Source organism: Lichenostomus cassidix, chromosome 3, assembly GCF_008360975.1.
Source record: "Lichenostomus cassidix isolate B80296 chromosome 3, HeHo_3.0, whole genome shotgun sequence".
NCBI lineage: Eukaryota > Metazoa > Chordata > Aves > Passeriformes > Meliphagidae > Lichenostomus > Lichenostomus cassidix.
The window spans coordinates 17,072,735-17,094,316 of NC_139483.1; the positions used below are offsets into that span (position 1 = coordinate 17,072,735).

General features: G+C 41.3%; 1 protein-coding gene across 1 annotated transcript in view; it reads left to right on the forward strand.

Annotated features, from left to right (window-relative positions):
* Positions 1-21,582, forward strand: part of SUSD4 (sushi domain containing 4) — a 69,736-nt gene that overhangs the window by 20,197 nt on the left and 27,957 nt on the right. Inside the window, exon 3 of the mRNA XM_085054720.1 lies at positions 20,642-20,854. Within this exon, the coding sequence (XP_084910846.1) occupies positions 20,642-20,854 (213 nt within the window). The remainder of the gene's footprint in view (positions 1-20,641; positions 20,855-21,582) is intronic.

Here is a 21,582-nt window from a genome sequence, read left to right on the forward strand (position 1 = left end):
CTTCTCACTACTTGATATGGAGGATCAATTTGATTTTGGCTCCTGGCATGCTGGGTCCTTGGGAATGTTCTTTTTTCCCATAGTTATGAACTCTAGCTTCCTTGTCTGGCTCCATGTACAGTGTGATTGGGTAGTTGATCCAGAAGATGAGAAGATGTAGTGTGCTTTGGCCATGTCTGCAAGTCATGGAAAAAGCCTTTAATAGTGGAAGGTGTATTTTTAGTTACAGAAGCCATGGGGATATTTAATTAAGAATCCAGAAGACACTTCAGACCGCAGCAGGCTGCTGACCACTTGCCTTGGATTGGAAGCAATCTTCATGATGTAGCAAATTCTGCAGCATATTTTCCTTTTCAAGGATTCACTTTTTCCTTGGCCAGACCTGGGAATCAAGATAGCCCACTGAAAGTTTCATCTCTGTGTTTGAAATGATGGATGTATAAAGTTGCAGATGAGTTGTGTTTCATAGGAGGCATAAAACTGGTGTTCATGGGTATTTATCTTCTTTTGTTGTGCAGGAGAGAGTTGAATCTTATCAAACTACACCAGGGAGATGTTTTTAAAGCTGAAGACTATAGCTGTCTGTTCTGGTCCTGTGTGGATGTCTGAGAGGAATGTTTTAAGTCAGGGTAGCTGCAAGCTGAGCACTCCACTTTAAGTCTCATGTTTGACTCATCAACACTTCACAGTTGGCTGTAACAAATTCCACTGCCTGGTCTAGTCTAAAGGATCTTTTTTATTTTTTGCCATTTGTGCATCAACATCCAAGTCTGGTGTTAGGCAGGCACACATTTTAAAGGCAAGTTCATTTTCAGACACTTACAAATGCTGTTAGTCAGTCTGGGGCTGAGCAGAGAGAAAGCAGCTCGGGAGACAGGGTGCTTGGGGTGCTGGGGGACAGCAAGGTGACCATGAGCCAGCAGTGTGTCCTTGCAGCAAAGGCAGCCAGAGCATCCTGGGCTGCACTGGGGAGACAGAGGCTCTGGGGATTGTTTCCTGTGAGGGGAGGCCAAGAGAGCTAAGACTGTTCAGCCTGGAGGAGAGGAGGCTCGGGGAAGGTCTTACTGATGTGTAAAAATAACCTGAATGGGGAGGACAAAGAGCACAGAGCCAGGCTTTCAGTGGTGCCCAGTGGCAGCACAGGAGGTAACCTGAAACCTTCAGCACAAACTGAAACACTGGAGGTTCCTCTGAACATCAGGAAACAGTTTTTCATTGTGAGGGTGACCAAGCTGGTTGCCCAGAGAGGTGGTGGAGTCTCCATCTGAGGAGATGTTCAAAACACAGCCCTGGGCAGCCTGCTAGCTGTCCCTGGTTGAGCTGAGACTTTGGCCTGGATGATCAGAAGGTCCCTTCCAGCCTCCCCAGCTCTCCTGTTCTGTGATGTGCCACACATCAATGCTCATCAGAGGAAGCCTCCCTGTCACATCAGTCCTGTCAGGAAACGGGAAGTGTGGGAGGCACACCGTGTTATAAAGACATTGTACAGTTATGGAATGGCTGAATGTGACGTGCAGGTCGTGTCCAAAATACAAGGACTCAGGGCAAGTTGGATGCAAGGCTGTGGTGTATTCATAACATAAAGAAGCAGATGAACATCTCAGACCTGCTATTTGAAATGTTAAGTGTATCCAGCAAGATTTATATACACATGTGTGGGTGTTTTTTGCTCGTGTTCAAGAACCTGAATGATTTCCAGCCTGGAAATATGGCCTAAGAAATACTTAATTTTGGCCACATGTAACTATCCTTCCTCCTTTTCATATCTCTTCTAGCTGTAGTCCAGAGTGAATGAAGCACTTCGTCAGGATGAAACAATTTAGCAACCCTTTCAATACAGAGTTAAAGATCTATAGTGCAATGCAAATGAAGTGAATGACAGAAAATTAAAAGAAAACTATAAAGACATTAGATATGGCAGTGCTATTGTAGTTCGCTATTACTGTTACCATCCTTGTTATTGCTGTTATGAGTGACATAGTTGTTTTTAGCATAGCCTGGCTACCATCCTCAGCTGAAATTAGGAAGTTTGTTGCTCTGGTGTCTTGACGAACACACAACATGACCGTATGCTGCCTTGGCTCAAGGAGGACCAAACTGCTAGGGCACAGCTCGTCTTCTTCAGTGTCCTTGTGTTGCTGCTTCCGTGGTAGGAGCAGATGGCATAGCAGGAGTGTTCCTGGCTTGGTTCAAACAAGATGCAGAAGGTCAAATGAACTGGCTTTCCTTGGAATGTGTGGCTATTACAGTTCGGTGTTGTCTAGCGATCAGTCCTGGATGTAATTCTCCATTGCACAGATTATATCAAACATCTCTCAACTCTGGCAAGAACATACCACACAGAAATTAAAACTTTCAGAAGTTGCAAAGTGACTGATTTCACAGACATACGTGCATTTTGAGACATTTCTTCCCACATCTGATTCTGAACGTGTGGATCCATTTTTGTTGTGTAGCAATGAAATAACTGCTCTGTTGGCAGCATCTCCTAGTTGGTTACATAAAAGCCACGATGGCCTTGAAACCTTGAAACTGGACAGAGGGATGCAGAATACTGTATTTTAAGCTCATGATTCAATGACCTTAGTTCAACAGTGACAAGAGATTCCTGCCATCTAAGTAGATAATTAAATGAACTCACACATGTAGAATGGATTTTCCGGTTGCTCAGATGTCTGTGTCCCACATGGTCTCCTCATGACCTTTCACAATCCCATCAGAGGTGCCAGTTTTGGATGAGATTGTGGAAGTTGAATTGTGCTTGGTTGTGGAATTTAACTCCTTGGGATCAGAGAGTGCTGCTGGGGCAATGGGAGAAATTTGCAATCACTCTCTGCTAACTGTTCTGTTATTTTGTATTGTAGCATTTTACATCCATGACAAAAGGAAATTTTTTTAATGCTTTTTAGACTATATTCAGTGATGTTTGCTTACTGTATTTTGGCCTTGTGTGGATGCTATTACAGGTAGGCTAATTTAGTGTGGCTTGTGATTTCTTGTGCTTGTTCCTGAAACTGAGGAGGGAAAATGCTAGGAACAGATCTGCAAAGTGATTTTACCTCATTTTCTCCGTGATTGCTTTAGCATTAGATTGATCTACATTCTCTTCTTTGTTCTGGCATGCATTTCTTGGCCTCTTAATTTTCAGCATAAAATGTAAATAGTTACTCACTGATCCACTGGTATATGAAAAGGTGAAAGAGGTCAGTAAAGAGACTAATGATGAGAGGGAGAGGAAAAGTGCTTTTGAAAATATGTTTCTAGTTTGATTAGATTTTTCCCTGGTTCTAAATATAAAATCTTTGCAAACTTATAACTCCTGTAATGAGGTTAGGTTATATTCCCAATCAATTCAATCTTCTGGCCAGCACACCATTAAGCAGGCATTTTCTAGTTCATAACTGTAGGAGAGACAATACAGCAGGCTTTGTGAGGAAGGCCTTGTGTGACTGCGAGAGGGTCTGTTTTTTATAATTATCTTAATTGGTCTAGTAAAATATATTTCTTTTCGTGACAAATGTTGCCTTGGTGTATCCTGAAGGCAATCACAGCTACAGCAGTATTACTGCTGCTCTGAAAGTCACAGCTGAATATGTCAGTGGGAGTCAAAGTAAAAGGTGCAATAGAAATGTTATGAATTATTATTAAGATACATGAGAAAGCTCTGCAGGGAAGAACTGGAACATCTTGGGAAATGGTCTGCAGTCAGCCAGCTGGGAAGGCTGAAGACAGAATGTTAATAGAAATGTTGTTTTTAAAAATCACCATGACATCAACAGTTATATCAAGTGCCTTGTGCTGGAGCTGCTTATATAACTGGGATTATATTAGGTGTGATGAGCAGATGTGTAGTCGAGAGGGGTTGTGCTGTGCTGGGGAAGGTGGAGTTGGCAGCAAGGCTTGTAGCTAAAGCTGCTTCAGTAGGAATCCTTGTTTTCAGTGCCCTGTAACTTTGCACTGAAGCATTTAACTGAAATTTTCCATTCTTGTTTTATAGCTTAATAGCTTCAGATTTCAATAATGTTAGGACAAGATTTTTAAACACCTGATTGTGTCCAATGCGTTGCTACTTGGGCTGCTTGTGCAGAGTTGTTTTGGATATGAGAAAGAAAGATAGCTTCAACTGAGCAGTGTTACTGGTGTGGGTTCCAGGAGCATATTTCTGTCAGTTTTGGGAAAGAAAAATCCAGAACTGTGTCCCCTAGCATGCCAGAAAAGCATCTTGAGGGAGTGTGGTAAGTACCATACATCACTTAGCAATCAGCCTGGTATTTCCCTGACAGTATTTTCCTCCATTAGCAGGAAGAGAAAGGGAAGTGTCACAGTTCCAGACCAAGTAAACTACAACACAGATTTTTGTAATTGTGAAGTAAAGCCCCTCTGGCAAAATTTCTTGGTTAGAAGGATGATAGCTAAGAAATACCAACATAAAAAGTCTTTATATGATGAGTATCTTCTAAAAAATGACATAAGCAATTCAGAAGTAGTTCAGGGACTAGAACAAGTGATGAATATTTCACTAAATGTACTGTTGGAGATAGTAGTTGCAAACATGCTATATCCTTTTTTTATCCTGTAAGCAAAATATGCTTTAAGGCAGATTTCTTCTGAAGAGCCATGGCAGGAATGGGATATAAAGCACAGATGCTACTCTGTAGAAGTGTACCTTTAATATTTCCTATTTTTATGACATTTTGAAGGTCAGCTGTCTAGGGAACATGATAGGGTTATGCAAGACGTTGAGAGGTCTGAGAAAGCTCTGCTGTCTTTTCTGGAGAACTCTGGTTTCATCCTTCTTCTTGCCAAGGCAGCTGTGACATATATAAGATCTGTGCTCACACAGAGGAAAGAAGCTGCACGTTTTCTTTTGCAAAATCCATTAAAACGTTTATGTCTAGATAATGAAAATTTGGTACTATTCTTCTACGCTCCTGTATGTATATATTAATATCTGCTTGCAGAGGGCTGGCTGTCTTGAGTAGCCTGAATTGCTTCTGCTACTCACCGGGGCTGATGAGTTGCTGCATTTTTAGATTAAGCAACTGTTAATCAAAGTTGTTCTTATCCCAGTCAGATTTTTGTCCTTCCTCTGAATACTTTCCACATTGAAAGGAGGCAGTTATGGCATAAATTACATCTTTTCACAAAACCTTATACGGAAATGGAATTTGGTCTTAAGGCGAAGTCACTGCTTCTTGGAATTCAATTTCTCAACTATAATTATTTTCATTAATTTCTCTGTCACTGTCAATAGCTTTTTCTTCTCTAGAAAGACATCAGAGGCTCCCTCTCGTGGCTGCGTTAATTTCATTTGGATTTTGTTGTTTTTTTTTAAAAAGCTCAAAAAAGCAGAGCACCCCCTAAGATTGAAAGCCCAAACCAAAAGAAAAAATAATAATAGCTGTTGTACAGAAGCAGAAATGTAGATTCATAGTGAGGAGGGAAAAAGGAATTACTTGCAGGCAGAGCTGAAGGATTTGCAGCACAATATGAGCTTTGATTTAACATATTTGTACACCATAGGTAATGAACAGGATGCTCAGATAGGAACAGGATTCAGGATTTCTACTGAGTGAAAATTAGACCTGTTATCTCACTTAGAGTGGGAAACTAGTTTGATTTTTTACTTTTTTTTTAAATAGCATTGTAATGCACAGGGGTTTTTTGAAATAATGACGGGGTCTGTAGCGCTCAAAAATGCATCACTCAATTCCCATTAGTTATTTATTATGTGTTTGTTTTCCTCCCAGGCTCTCTCCAAGCATATGTAAAATAATTCAGCAGTTGGGTTCTGCTGTTTGTTAGGAATCCATCTGGCAAAGAGTGTGGCTGCAGGAAGTTGGAGCTAATGCATTTCATCTCACGGGTGAAGAGTGTTGCTGCAGCTCAGCTGCAACACTCTACCTGTGCCAGGGGGTGGGACAGACACCAGCTCCAGGCAGCCTCTGCCAGCCCTACAAGTGGGACTGACTCCCCCATTTCCCCAAGGAAGGAGTGGTTTGAAGTAGTGCCATTCCCATTTGTGCACTGGGAGCTCATGCTGTCCAGTTGATGCATTTTCTGTAGGTCATGGACAAGCTGTGCTCCCCCTCGTCGCATTCTGCCTCTCTCCCCTTCCACTCTGAAAGCTGCCCACAAACAGAGCAGCCATAATTCACAGCAAAAGCCCTTTAAATGGCTCAGTGGGTTATAAAACTGGCAGATTTTCCGTGGAAGTTTGAAGAAGTCTAGAATCTACAACAAAAAAAAAGAACAACCAAAGTGCGTAGAAGCTGGTAGGTTATTACTGGATTTTTATACAGTCGTGATTCTCGTGAGGATTTCACAGTTTCACTGGAGTCTGTAGCTGTAGATGAGGCAGATTAAAACACTTCAGAAGCTTTCTCCCCAAAGAGAAAATGCATCACACAATGTCATTACCAAAAAGAATATAACTCTTCATTGCTGTTATAAATCACTCTAAAGCAATTTCCTCCCTCATTTGGGTATGCTGCATTTCAGAAGTAAGTGTAACTGTGTGGGTTTTTGGCATCAGATTAAGTTTACCTGATTGCTGATTAAATGAATTGTAAAAAAAATGCTGAGCTCATCCCAATTTGAAGTATCTGTTCTTGTATTTTTTCCATACCACGTCGAACATTTGATAAAGCTGAGAGAGCATCCCTTGCCTCCTGAGAGAAAGCTGTGATGTTTTCGCCAGAATTGTACATAGAGACTTAGAGAAGTAGCAGTTTCCTCAATTTTTCCATGGGATACAGTTATTTTACCTCAGTTTTCACTCAATTTCCCATTAGGCTTGTATATGTGGTGTACTGTGTCCATAATTGTATCTGTGACATAGGCAATATGCTGAGTTTTAAGATGCACAAGGACATTTGTCTATACCGTTTTTTCATTAAGATCATGGAAAATAAAAACAATTCATAGTTATCATTCCCATATCCATTCCTAGTTTCAACATCAGGCACAAGAAGCTGTAATTTTTGAGAATAGTAGATCTAAATGCTTGGAGGACAGACCTGCTTGGTGAGTGGGAAAGATCTTTAGGTCAAGCAATGTGTGATATCTCCATGTGGGAACTCCTAACTACCAGTGCAGGTCACTGCTGCCTGATGTCTGATGATTGATATGTCTTTGGTGAGCAGCATGTGGGCTATCAAGTGCCTTGAGTTAGAAATCAGGAGCAGAGGTATTTCTTTTCAGGCCAGGAACAAGTATTTCTTAACAATAAGCCAGGTCAGATCAATGGGAGTCTCTCTGTTTTCATGTACGTTGACACAGTCACAGAAAATTAAACACTTGTGAAGAAAGGTGGCTTTTTCCAGGAGCAAATAGTTAAAAGAGTACCATTTTCAGTCCAAGGTTAGGGCAGACAACGTCAGAGACCACCAAATGTGGCGAGATGCTTCTTGTCTGTGGATTTTGTTGCCTAAACTCAAAGACCTCATGGAGAACAATCCTCAAAATGGAAAGCAGATTGGTCTGGCAAAGGATAGATGAATTAAGTGGGGTTTTGAGATGAGGTTTGTAAGATAACTAGACATGAAGGGGGGAAAATGGGGGGATAGGAAGGTGTCATGAAAAAGATAAATTCAAGCTTGAGAAAAAACAAAGCAGCCAAAATGATATCCTGGGGAGAATGTGGAAGAAAATTAGGGCACAGAAAAAATGGAGAATAGGGACATATGGTGAGGAAGAACAGGATGAATTTCTTGAGCTTCACAAGGAAAAGGAAGGAGAGCAGTGAAGGGAGCTGAGGCTGTGCTCTCTCTGCCCAGGGCAGTCCCACAGGGCCTTGGCAGAGCTGGCGGCTGGTGATGGGGTCCAGAAACAGCCAGGGGATGAGCCCAGTCAGAGCAGCAGGAGGTGCTGATGGTCCAACATGGATCCAAGGTTCGCCCAGAAGATGGGACTGGAGACAGGAACACCTCCATCACAGCCCAGGCAAGGTCTGGGAGCCCAGGGCTGAGCTACCTGGAGCTCCTGGCCATGGGCAGAGGGTGTGAGTGGGGCCAGTCAGTGCCCTCAGGGTCCTGGCAGAGACTGGCATTACTGAGAATAACAGAGACATGGGATCCAAGGCAGCTCTAGAAAGGCAGTTTTGGAGCCAGATCATGTTGGGTGACTCCCATCAATCAGAATGGGAAGGAAGAAGGGAGGAGACTTAGATGTTTGGAGAGTGGTAGTCAGCAGAGCCACAGTAGAAAGTTGGGTGAGAAAGTTGGGTGAGAAGATACAGAAACAAAGGGACATCATTGTTCTCAGGAGGATGGTAAGATGGGTAATGATGAAGAAAAAAGGGTTGACATAATGTAGTGGTTGGGGAACTGATACAGTGCGGGAACCAGATCAATATTTTTCTTCAACCAGCATTATCAACAACCAAGTCAGAGTTTTGTAAAACTGGTTTTGAGTTATTGGAGGTGAGAAATATCCATGTATTTTCATGTGTAACAAAGAAAGACAAGAAGCCTTACCTAATCCAGCAAATCCTGCAAGAATTTTGCAAGAATTTGATGGTGAGGCACTGGAATAGGTTGCCCAGAGATGTGGATGTGCCATTCCTGGAAGTGTTCAAGGCCAGGTTGGATGGGGCTCTGGGCACCCTGGGCTAGTGGAAGGTGTCCCTGCCCATGGTATGGTGGCTGGAACTAGATTGTCTTTAAAATTCCTTTAAAACCAAACCATTTTATGATTCCGTAATTCCTGACCTTTCTAAAGCAGTTATCTCTGATCTCAAACAAGGTTCAAAACTGTGTCAGGTTATGAAAAAATTTCTCTAAGGTGATCAGAGACTGAAAGTGGGAGTGTTTTAGGCATGCTTAGCTCACTTATAGTCATTATGTTGTATGACACATTGGACTAGGTATACGCCGGTCTGTGTTATAAGGTAACCTGTAGTCTGGTTATAGGAATTAAAAAATCATATGCAATCATTAGATTAGGACTGGCATGCTGTAGCCACAATAGCTGCTGAAAGGCCATGCCTACTTAATAAGCTGCTCAGCTAACTCAGTTATTCGGGATACGTTTGTAGAAAGAGGCTGTAAATGTAAAATGTAGATATAATAATTAGGAAGAACAAGATTGTCTAAATACCCCAAGTGCTCTTGCAAGTCAGGAAGCTTGATGTGCTGCTCCTATCAGGGAGGCTGCAATTCACTGAACACTGCAAGGCGGGCTTGGAAAGCTGTGCACAGAAAGAAATGGCTGAGCCAAATATTTTGTAAAAACAAAGTAAGATTTGAAGAGAGAGACCCTGAATTAAATCAGGCAACCTATTATGTGCGTGGCTGGAGTCTGGTGTAAGGAAGGAGCCAGACTCCTGCATTTATTTAAGTCTGCTTACTATATAATTCAAGGTAGTGAGGTGAACTAAGGATGAAACATTAGCTTCAGCATAGAATTTTTATTCTGATCACTGGAGCCTAAAGTTATTAAAAGAACAAACACAATTACGACATCCTAGGGGACTGGCACACACATAAATCTGGATATGCTGCCTGTTTCTCGCAAAGCATATGTATGGATTTGTGTGCTGCCTGCTCTTTATTTTAGCTGGGTTTGCTGCAGCTGTTGCTCTGAAAAGAGCCATCTAACACTCTGGGGAAAGAGAGGCTGCAGAAATCCTCAAATGAATATCTATTAAGAAAAATAAGTTTTAAATAAATTGCTTGTGTATACGGTTAAAACTCCTGTCCCTTGAATAAGAACAATGAACTATCACTTCACTAGCTCTAGACTTTTCCTAGTTCCCAGTTAATCAACTTACAGTACCGTAAAAATTTAATAACATTTTATTCTTCCTCTATTTCTTCAAAATGATGAGAACCTATTTTCATGAAATGTAGGGATGTGAATGCTTTCTGAAGAACAAAAGCCCATAATCTTTAAATTTAACTAGCATATGTGATTTTCAGATTGGCTTTTATGAAAATATTTTGAGTATCAGGTAGCTCAGCAATACCTATTATCTGTGCACAAGAATACCCTAACTCTCAATCTTTCAGCTGACTAATGGTGATGTGTATATGTTATATAAAGTGTATTAGATTGATCTGACAGTCTCGACTTCAGTGTTGTGAGCGCTGAGTACATTACAGAGTCTGTAGCTTTTAGAAGTGTCATCTGGAGAAAAAAATCAGGTTTTTCTGATCCAAAAGGGTAGGCCATTAACCCTTGAGAAGGCTCTCACAGTGTTCTATCAGCCTCCAAAATTGTCCTGCCAGGCTGTGCCCATCCTCTTAGCTCTCTTGCCTATGACTGAGGTTTTCTCCCTCTCTTCCCTCTTGTCCCTCCCCAGTTCCATGTTTTAGCCTGCTAGGAACCCTACTGGGCTGCTTCTTTCTTCTTCCCACCTCCTTCTCTCTGACCTGTTAGTGGTATCACCATCCAAGCAGCTGTAAGTCACCTTCCAGGCTAACATATTTTTGTATGTCCCTACATCCCATCTCTGTACCTTTGCCAAGCTGCTCCTGCTGTTCCTGCTCCAGTTCCTTTGGTCTCTCCTCTGTTCTCAGCTTCCTCCTCTTCTGCATAAGTTCACTGCCATATAACTGAAATGGAGAAACTTCCAGTATTTCCCTAAGACACTATCTGTAAGACCCACAGATTAAAGGGAAAAAAACCCCAACAAATCAGGATCTGGCAATCAGGGGCTTGGTTCTCTCACTTCAATAATTTGAGATTTTAGAGTTGTTTTGAGGTGGTGAGGTTAAAAACCTTGGAGGTATGATATAGAATAAAACAGCTGTATTAAAAGAAAGGTTGTGTCAAACTAATCTATAAATCTCCTGAGAAAAGAGCTGGTTTCCCAAGGATGGTAAATATAGCAGATACTGTCCCCCCTCACTTTTGTAAACTACCACCAGGGAAAGTATTTGTGGAGATTTGGATTCACAGAAGAACTGGAGAATTGAAAGAAAACCGATGAGAAAACTAGGAATCAGATTGCATTGAGACAGGAAATTCTGGACCAGAGGGGTCTTTGTATACCAACGATTTTTTGGTGATGCCACAAAAATTGAGTGTGCTAGTGGAATTTGTCATTGACATTTTTCTGGATTCTTTTTTTTTTTTTTAGGTTTATGATGGCTGCATAGTTGCAGAACATTTTAATTATAAATGTTTCCATCTTGCTCACTGGCTCTTCTGTGACTTTGCTCTGAGTTGCTTGCTCCGATGCTGTGAGCAGCCTCCCATCACTTTCCATCCACTGGGAGTTCCTTGGAAGGACTGTATGAGGAAAATGGGCACACAAGGATTAAGCTGAACACAATTATGAATCAAAAAGAAAGGGGGGAAAAAAGCCTTTGCATCATCTTAACCTCCCACTGATTTTTCCAGTCTTCTCAGTATGGATAAAATAACTCACAGGACAGAGCACTTTAAATGAGTAATTTAAGTTAAAAGTGTTTGGATATTATGAAAATACTTCATTTTTAGTGCCCGACTGGATTCCTGCTGCCTTTCTGTACGATTTTTGGCTTTATCACTTACTTGGAAAATAGCAAGACGATTATGTTTTATTTTCCTTCAGAAAATGCATTCTCATGAAGGGAAACAGACTGAAACCTGTGCTTGATGCAAACACTACTTGCAGAGCACAGAAACATACAGGCACTTTTCAGTATAGAAGGAAACTAACTCTCCTTGGGTCCAGATTAGGACCAAAATCAATAAGGGCATTATTTTTTTTCCCAGTGGATATTTCCTGCTTACTTTCTAAAAGCTTTACTTGAGTAGAAATGCTTTTCAGGGTGATGTGAAGCAAATGTGGAAGGTTCAATGCCAGTCCTCCTGGGGGAAATACCTGGTGAACTCACAAAGCCACCTTGTCTTCCTTTACCTCTCCTAGACCTGTAGGTAAATAATATACCAGCTTTGCAAGGCTAAGCAAGTAAGTACCAGCAAGTAAAACACACACAGAGGAAAAGGTGAATAAAAAATGGATGGCTGTGATGAGGTCCCCATTTAGAAGGAAAGGCCATGGTTTCATGGGTAGGTGCATGTAGAGAAAAATCACTGTAGGGCATAAGAGCTGTCAGAGTGCCCAGAAGCATCAGAGGATTTGTTGTAAGGAATCAGTGCAAAAGCTGGAAACACTGTCTGCTCTCCTGTTTTAGTGTGAAGCAGCTTTTTAAATCCCCCTTCCCTCAGTCTTCTCTAGTGTGCACTTAATTTAAAAGTTTAATATTACAATATTCACACATTAAACCTGATTGTCCCCATATCCAGTTCTGCCAGGTCTTGGGAAAGTATAAAATCAATTTATACAGCACAGCTGAAAAGCAAAAAATTGTTGGATTACCATACTGTGGTATACAATAAAAATATAGTGTTATCTAGGGAAGTCTGTGGCTGATGAGAGCATAAATATCAACCCCCCAACTCATACCCCTGAGTATTTAATTCCTGCATCTTATAGAAACAAGGATCTCTGCTGAACAGTGTGACATTTCATCACTTTGGATTTGCTGTGATGAATAATATTATATGCTATTGGCCTAGAAGAAGTATTACTATAGTAACTAGCTCATGATTCATTTTTTATGGGGTTTTTTTGCTATATTTCCTAAGGGTTGCCTGTCTAGACTAAGATTGCTTAAACTAACTCATGGTAATTAATTTCTTCCAGAGTGCTAAAAATATGGGACAGATAAACAACAATACTTAGATACTGCTTTTTGAAAAACACAGCAGGCCCATAACATTCTTGAAATTACAGGAATATTGTTTTATTTGTCACATTTTTATTAGTAGCTTTCTATGTTGTTATTAATCCAGTTTAGTGACCTAAGGCTGGATTCCCACATTGACAGTATTGCAACTCTAATGAAATCCTTAGACACCTAATATATAAAATGTTACATCTGAGGATGAAAACAGAAATGGGGTTGGTTGGTTTAAATCCAAGTAATGAGCTCACTTATTCATTTAAATCAGTAAAAAAATCTTGGCATAAGTGATGTATTAATATTTTATATTCTGGATTTGTACATACTTAATTCCTTGTGATGATGCTTATGGGTCACCAGTCAAGAAGCACACATTGGCAAATATAATCTTTATTACAGTGCCTTATCAGCAAAATTAATAGGAGGATGTGTTAGGTATTTGGCCTTTTATTGAAGCATATAGAGAGCTTAGTGTGCATTTACTGCATTCTTGTTTTTATTATGGTAAAAGGTGGTGTTTGATTATTTTTTAAAATTGGATCATTTCAAAAATTAGTCATCCTTGTCAAATCATGTTTAGAATTCATAGATAGGATAAATAAAATAAAAATTGGAATTCATAGATATTCAGGGTTCTGATAAGAAGGGAGGAACTACCATTTCCAAGAAGATCCATTTTAAAGTAATTTAAATTACCTTAAGAATAATAAATACGCACACAGATATGCCTATTTAAGTACATTTTGTATTTTAAATTCACTTAGAAACATGAAATATTATTGGAAATTGAAGAAGTCATTCGTTCTCATATGCTTAATTTCCACAGAATAGAAAAACCTCTCTGGTTTTATAATTTTTTTAATTTCTGGTGGAGTTTGCAGCTCGAATAGAACTAGTCATTAAACTGAACCAGATGAATAAATTGAGATTCAGAAAATATTCACCTTATATTTGCAGAAAGCTGACCAAACTTTGTCTTCAGGTTTTTAATTATTTCTGCCTAATACTTGATTTGAGCTCACCCCAGTCTAGGCCTCAGAATACAAGTTTTGTCATTTTCAATGGCTTTGTTAGAAAACTAAATAGCCAGTTTAAAAGTTTGGGAACTGGGAGGAGGTTGTGGGATTTATTATGGGGTAAATTGGCTTTTATTCACCCTGAATCATATCCCAGGATAGCCATAGTAACTTTCTGTAACAAAAACACAGAAGAAGTGAGCTCTGTCAGCAGAAACAGAGCAAATACACTTTCTGCCTTTTGTTTTCAATTTAAGTGATGGCAAGTTCAGAGGATTACTGAGCAGCATATGACATTTCATAAGGGCTCATAAATTATGCAGTCAGACTTGTAGGATTACAAAAGCCTGGGAGTAACAAGTGCTTCTTGCATTATAAATGAAATGGCTTATTTACAAAGATGACATAGCTATATTAATTGTGAGAAGTTATGATTAAAGGATAGGCCTGTGCTGTTTAAGATGTTAATTAGAAGAAACTACTTTTCCAAAAGAAACAAATGCATCTTTTTAGTTTGCTGTGGGTTTACTGAAGTGCATTGCTGATTGTATTCTGAACCTCCTTCCTTTTCCAGCAATTTTAAGTGGTTTTTCCTCACATATTAGCCTAATGTCAAGGCAATAAAAGAATCCTGTATCAAGGTTCACATTCAAAATTAAAACTGGTTTCCATGGGTAGAAAATTCAGCCTGTTCCCTGCTGTATGACTCTGGTCAGGCACCAGCTGGGGTGTGCTGTCAGCCGTGAGTGTTGAATGGTAATTGGAGTAACTAATTGGAGGCATGACCCCTGAAATAAAGATGCTGCTGTTACATCTGCAGTCATCTATGCAGAGCCCAGGAACCTGCCCTGCTGACACTGCAGCTTGTGCTCTTTCTCCCTGCTGGTATTCCCAGGCAGAAGCAGCTCCTGGGTGGTTCCTAGAAGACTCATTTTGTCCTCTGAGGACACTTTGTCCTGCTTACAGCTCCTCACATTCCTTCCCCTGTGCCCACTCTGGGGGGAGCAGCAGTTCTTGGGCTTTCTAGGGAGATGTCAGTTTGTTTTAGCACGAAAATGCCCAGGGACTTCTCATACCTGAGTAGGGATTTAAGGTTGAGCTGTTGCCCTTAGGAGCATCTCTGAGTTTTTTCCAGGTGCTCATTGAGGAGAGGAGACAGGGATGTGGTGGGCATGGTGGTGGGCAAGATTTGGAGCATGGAACTCTTTGAGGAGCAGGGAAGGGCAGAGGGTGAGTTGTGGGTAAGTAGGATAGAGAACAGGTGGGAGGCCAGGGCTGTGGGAGAAGAGAGGATGAAAGATAAGAAAAATGAGGAACTGCAAATGAGGCAACCTTTCAGCCTTCTGAATGACCAGTTGCCTCTCCTGGAGCCTTCTGCCCTTCATGGAGGGCTTACAATGTTCATTTTTTATTGCAAATGAGTCAGTTTGGTGCTCGTGAGCTGCATTACACACTGATTTTCTTTTTTCTGCTGTGATGCTCTTGTGTTATGTGAAGGATAAAGAAGCTTAATGGTGTCGATTTGATAGATCAGCTTGTGACTTAAGCAAAGAACCCTCCTCTGGAGGTCTTTTTTGCTGTTCTGTTTCTCCTACAAAATAATTTAAACTTCTCCCTTTCTTCCAGTGCCTTGTTAGGCTGCCCTGGGTAAGGCTTAGCCCAGTGAGGAGAGAGATCCAACCATGCTGGGAGTTGGGAGCATGTTCTGCAGGGATAGCCAGGGAGGTTGTGATTCCCATCTTAAACAGGACAGGGTTTTACAAAGCTGCTCAAGACTCAGGGAAGCTTAAGCGTTAGTGACCCTTCAGGGATTAAGGAGAGTTTGGATTTTAGCAGGCATTTCACTAATGAAATCATGGGTTTATAATTTCATTTCGCTTCCAAGGCTAGATGCTAATCGAAGCACATCCTTCCTTTTCTTCTTCCTGGGGTACATGGATGGTTCAATTACCATCATCAACAGCAAGGAAGCATAAACAGCCAGAGGCACTCAGCACTGTGCCTGCATGGCTTTCACAGAAACGGGGCAGAAACTCCTAAAGGGATGAAAACGCCTTTTCCTTTGTACAAAACAAGCCAGCCCTCGGCATGTTTGCACTCATGGCCCTTCTGTTTTAGTCCCAGAATGGCTTTTTACTGAGGGCTGGCCTAAGATAACCTGCTCCTGCAGTGTTTGCAGACTCCTTATGAAACGTGCATGCAGGCAGTCTGGTCCTGCCACAGTCTGTGAAGTCTCTGCCTCCCCCTGCTTCTGACTGAGACAGATTTAGTGAAACCCAAATTTAGTCAACCCAGGTGTTGATGTACAGGAAGCCTGTTCTCCACCCTGCGGAAGACAAACACAGAAAATACTCTATAACTTGAATATTATTGCATATTACATGTCACTTCTCATTCACTGGGTGTATGTAGCAAACTGAAATGAGAGTGATGCCTCTGTTCAAGAGAGAGTGCAGCCAGTTCTGAGCTCACATGCATCATCAGCGTGTCAGTGAAATGTTTTATAGCAGCTTTAGGGGCAAAGAAGTCCATCAAATCTAGATTAGAAATCACCTTGCCAGCACCATGAATTTACAAGGTGCTGTAAGATATGGAGGTGAGGGAAGAGGGAAACAAGGAAAACAAAGCATGAAACTGAGAAAAAGAAACAGAGAAAATCAGATTTATGGGATGAACTGAGGGATTCTTCCTCTTGCCTTTTTTAGGCATGTCTGAAGCTCATTTGGGACTATCATGATTTCTTGTCATCACATATACGTAATTTTCTCCTGGCTTCCAACATTTCAGGCTTTTCATTGGGGATGAGATGAATCATTACATGTTTGAGAATGTACAATGCAGAATTCTAGGAACAGTGTGGTCGAGTTATTTGCAGTGGTTCATTTTACACCCCAAGGAGGGCATTGCTTATTTTTCAATCTTCTCATTAATTTTACATTATTTTACCTGTCTGACAATACCAAGTAATTTATGTAAAATAGGCACCCATATAATCTGCTTGAGGGTTATTAAGAACATGGCTATTTTCTGGTTCATCCAACAGTAGAAATAGGGTGAATTGGTAAATACCAAACCCAAAATATATTCTTTGTCAGCTGAGAGCTTTGCTGGTTATGATGACCTTACATGCTCATTAGCCTTGTCAGAAGGCATTATTGTCCATGATATTTTACACAATATCCCTTAAAGGTACTGTGATACAGGGAGTCTGCAACTTGGGCCAGATATTAAGCTGTTTGATTTCTGAAATGGTCAGTTCCAGCAGTAATTGTGTAGTCTTTACTTTAGCAATTTAAAGCCATGCAATAGCATCCTATGAAGTTGCTGCTAATGATGTAGTATTGATTATGATGGCTGCTGGCCTTACTGAACTTTTACTGTATAGGTAACATAAAAGTTTACTACTTTATTTGACAAGTGTGTTGTATAGTTTTTACGTGTAGGTGATGATGATAATTTCCCCTTCCCTCCTTTCAACCATGAGAAAAAAGTCCTGTAATTTTCTGTTCCCCAAAGACTCATTGAAGGGTTTGTAAAGAAACAAAATCCATTGTAGTTCTAAGTCACTTTTTCTTTTATTTGATACACCTTTTCCTGAAGGATAGAACCTTTTTATTATAGCCAAAAGATTAGCTTTCCCTTCCAAAGACGTAATGTGGCTCTGGCTGAGAAGTTTTTCGGCTGTTTTCATCAGGTTCTAAGGGGATCGAAGCATAAGATGCCTATAGTATCTCATCTATAATGTGGGGTTACTCCTACCATTAGAAAATTTCTGTATCTCAACTTGGAGTAGTTGCTCTTAAATGCATAGCTTCTTTAAAAAAAGAAGAAACCAAAGTGTGTGAGAAAAAAAATCACCAAGCTGTATCTCATTGAAGACATATATTTACAGATTTTTGATAGGGTGGAGTTTAACTAGATGGAAAAGATTATTATGTAAAGGGCCAAGTCTGCTATCATTAAAAAGAACTGGATGATGGCAATCCTCAGGTATGTCTCAGCACTATTGTTCTTGAAAATTGTACCAGAATTTTCATACTTAAATTGGAAAAGACTGATGGACGTAGCTGTCAGCTAAATAAGCTGTTGAAACTTCAGCACAGCTCTTGTGCAAGGGAGGAGCAGCCCTGGTGAAAATCAGAGCAGTTCCTGGCTTCTCTGGATGCTGGTAATTACCCCTTTGGAACTCCTGCAGTGCCCCATGTGCACTGGGAGATCCTCAGCACAGAGGCAGCCTTTCCACCCCTCCCTCACATGTGTCCTTCCTCCTTCCCAGCCAGTGCACAGCCCTGGCATCATTGCTCTGTGCCTGGATCACCTACACCTTCATAAAGAAATCTGACATACAAGTGCCTTCCACTGAGTTCAGCAGGACTGAGATCTGAGCAGGGTCTGCTCTGTGGAGCAAAGATGGGGTTAGGCTTTTGTTTGCTTTGCCTTCATGGCTTTACCATGAGACATGACCACATTGTGTGTGCCATCTGCCCAACTGGCCCTTCCCTGAGACTTTTTCCTTCTTCCTTGCTTCAGGAGCAAGCAAGGAAGCGGTGATCCTGTGCCAGTTCCCTGTGTCACCTCTTATGCAGCAGCTAATAGCAGCTGGCTGCTGGCTCTGGAGAAACTAGAGGGTGCATAATTCAATTTTCCCATTCGCGTTCTAGTTTCTACTTGGGAATTCCCCTTGGGGATAGATTTGTCTGCTCGCTAACTGCACTCGAGAAAAAGAACCTGAGAGACCAACACACTGCAAAAGGATCCCTGGGAGGAATGGAAATCTTTGCTTGTGAAAGGTCACCAGCAAAGTGGCAGTAGGGTCACAGAATCAGCCTGTACCAGGAAAGGAAACATTCTTGCCTTCCATGTCGGGTTTTGTGCTGACTGGCACAAAATCTCTAACTTTGCATATTTGACTTAATGAAAACTGAGAAATGAGCTTGGCTTTTTTTTTTTAACAGGCAAATTGTGTGTGACCTCAGCACCTTTCTTTTTTTATGTTGTTGCAGAGGCAAAGTAGTAGGCAGTTAGTGCTCTTTTCCCTGATGCAGCTAGTGAGAAAGGAAGGACACACATCTCAAGGTGGGTTATAATATTCTTTGCCTGACTGCAAATTACGAGATTACTGCAGTAACAAAATTGATCTAAATGTCATGTTATCCCTTGCTTTAATGGGAAATAATTAAGATCTTCACTGACATTATTAAAGGACGTGGGCTTGCTGTCTGAAGCATAAGAAGCTTCTTTTTAATCTCCAGGAAAAACGGACAGCCCTTCTCTGTTAATAAGTGTTGCCTACAGCGTGTAATCCCATGATCATAATGACTGTACTTCTCCTTGCTCATCCTGCTGGCAAATGATGGAGGCTCTTGGGCGATTTGCACTGGAGGACTCGAGCCGCAGGCGTGGAGTTCAGGGATGTGTTTGACTTTGTCACTGCACTGACCCTTTGGCTCCCAGAGTAAGCTGCAATGGATGGAGGAGTGAAGCTGCCCAGGAGCAGAGCTCTGGTGAAGGTGGAGAGGGAGCACTGCAGAGGGGCAGGGCTGGCTGTCAGTCACAGCTCTCCCCAGCACACGTAGGAATTCAGGATGGGTTCTGTCCATCATGGCACCTCCTGGGAAATATACCCTGGTTGGGGAGTTCAAGGCAAGACCTGGGAATCAGGAGTGTGCAATCCACGCTGGTGACCCCACAGTGTGTCCTGCCTCTGCTCACAGGAGCAGGTAATTGGACATGTGACACAGTGGCTTGGAATGGTCCTCCTGTATTCTCCACTAGCAGCTGCCAGCCAGGGGACTGAGTGGAGACATTCAGTGCTCAAATGCAAGAGCCCTTCATCACCTTCAGTGCTCTCCATTTGGCTGCCACAGTGTCACAACAAGCCTTTGGCAGAGGGAATGAGTTAGCCTTGGAAAACGGAGATTTTTTTCCAAAAGTCCTTTACTGTAATATCTTCCTTCTCTCTGACTGTACCACGGAGGCATATCTTTCTTATCATGCAGGAAGTAGCTGAGGCTCTCTGATACTATTCTTTTAAAATCAAAACATTAAAACTACCATGCAATGATTTTCACATTTTCCAGGCATCCCTCCTGCCGGCATTAATTGCCCCCCTGCTGTTCCTGTTCCAAAGCTATTTGCTTTTTCTGTATGCAGTGCTTGTTCAGTGCTGCACTAAACCTCTGCTGCTTTGCAGTAAAAAAAGCTTCCGTTTATGCAAATGGCATTGAAATGAGTTTGATAAAGTGATAAACAGTTGCATTTAATGATTGCAACTGTTGGGGTTTAGTTTGTTATTTTACAGTTAATTTTGTGGAGGTAAAGGGCTTTACAGACTCCTTTCTGGTGTCAGTGCAGTAATACAGCTTTCCCATAACAGCATTTGGAAAGTGTTGGTAGGGCCACCAAGGCAAAGTGATAGGGGGGTCACGTTCATCCAGTGTCACAGTGTCCCTTCCCCGTGTGGCAGATCTCCCTCCCATCTTGAAATCTCCAGTACTTAGCAGTTCTATTTCAATTACTGTGTCTTTGGATGGCAGGTAGGTTTCATGCCCCTTTATTTCCTCTTCCTCTCTGCTCCTGACACATTATTATTCTTTCCAGTGACTGTACGACACCACCAAAATCCCATAGTCCCCAAAAGTAATTACAGATACATTACTGAGCAATCCCCACTGGTAGATTGGGTCAAGTGCTTTATTTTTATCCAGGTCAGCTACCGAGGAGTGTGGTTGACTTTTGCTTCCCCAGTAGCTGCACGAAAAGACAGGAGTGTTTCTGTCAGCTGGAGCTGGGGGTGGGTGCTCTGCTGAGTCTGGAGTACCTGGTAGCCAACAGGGTTGCTAGTGGTCAAAAGTGGTAGTGGTCAAAAGCCATGAAGATAATTGCTAAAGACAGAAAAAGCATGAGGAGTAAATGAGCACAATTTGACTGTATCTTTGTCTGATGTAGGGTTTGATGACCTGCAAGCCTGTGCTGATCCTGGAGCTCCTGAGCATGGCTACAAGACACCCAGCGCTGGTGTTTTCTTCGAGAGCGTGGTAGTCCGGTTCCATTGCCAAGAAGGGTACAGGCTCAATGGTACTTCCAAAAAACTTTGTGTGAGACACTTTAATGGCTCCCTGAGCTGGAAACCCAGTGATAAACCTGTGTGCCTACAAGAAGGTAAGACAGTTTACTTCAAGCTGTCCACTGTGTCAGTTGTGCTCACCTGTCGATGTACCATTTCTGTGTGTCTCTGGACAAAACACAAAAGGCTGAAGTCCATTTCACTGTGTCTTATTGGATGCATACTTTAATTTTCCATCCATAATCCTCATTTGTCAGTTAAATTTGTACCATGAGAGGCTGTGTCTGTTGAAAGAGACATAAAGAAATGTGAAAACAGAAGATAACATCCCCTTTTAACTAGTTACAAATTGATGCAGAGAGGAAAAACAACCTCCACTCTAAGTTAACTGTAACTATTTATTAAAGCTGCCCACTTAATATTCCTTCCTGCAATATTTTACTAGGAAAATACAATCAATTTCCAATGCTACTGCTCCTGCTAATCAGGAATTTTAAGCAATTGTATTTTATGACGTATGCATGAGTCAGGTAGGGAAATCAAATACACATATACTGCAGAAGTTTAAAGCCAGGGTAGAAGTTTATTCTGAGATAATTCAGACTATTATGGCATAAACCAATTTACTTTTATTGTATATTTGAAATTGTATTTGGGTTTAAATAATTAGGATGTTACATTGCTTTTTTCTTGTAGATCTTAGAGGCAGGATTAATTTGAATTTCATAACTGTAAATTTTGGCCAAGGTACACCCAAGCACCACAAGTTATTTATTTCACCAAGTATATTAAAGATTTAACTTGTCCTTGTTGTTGATTTATT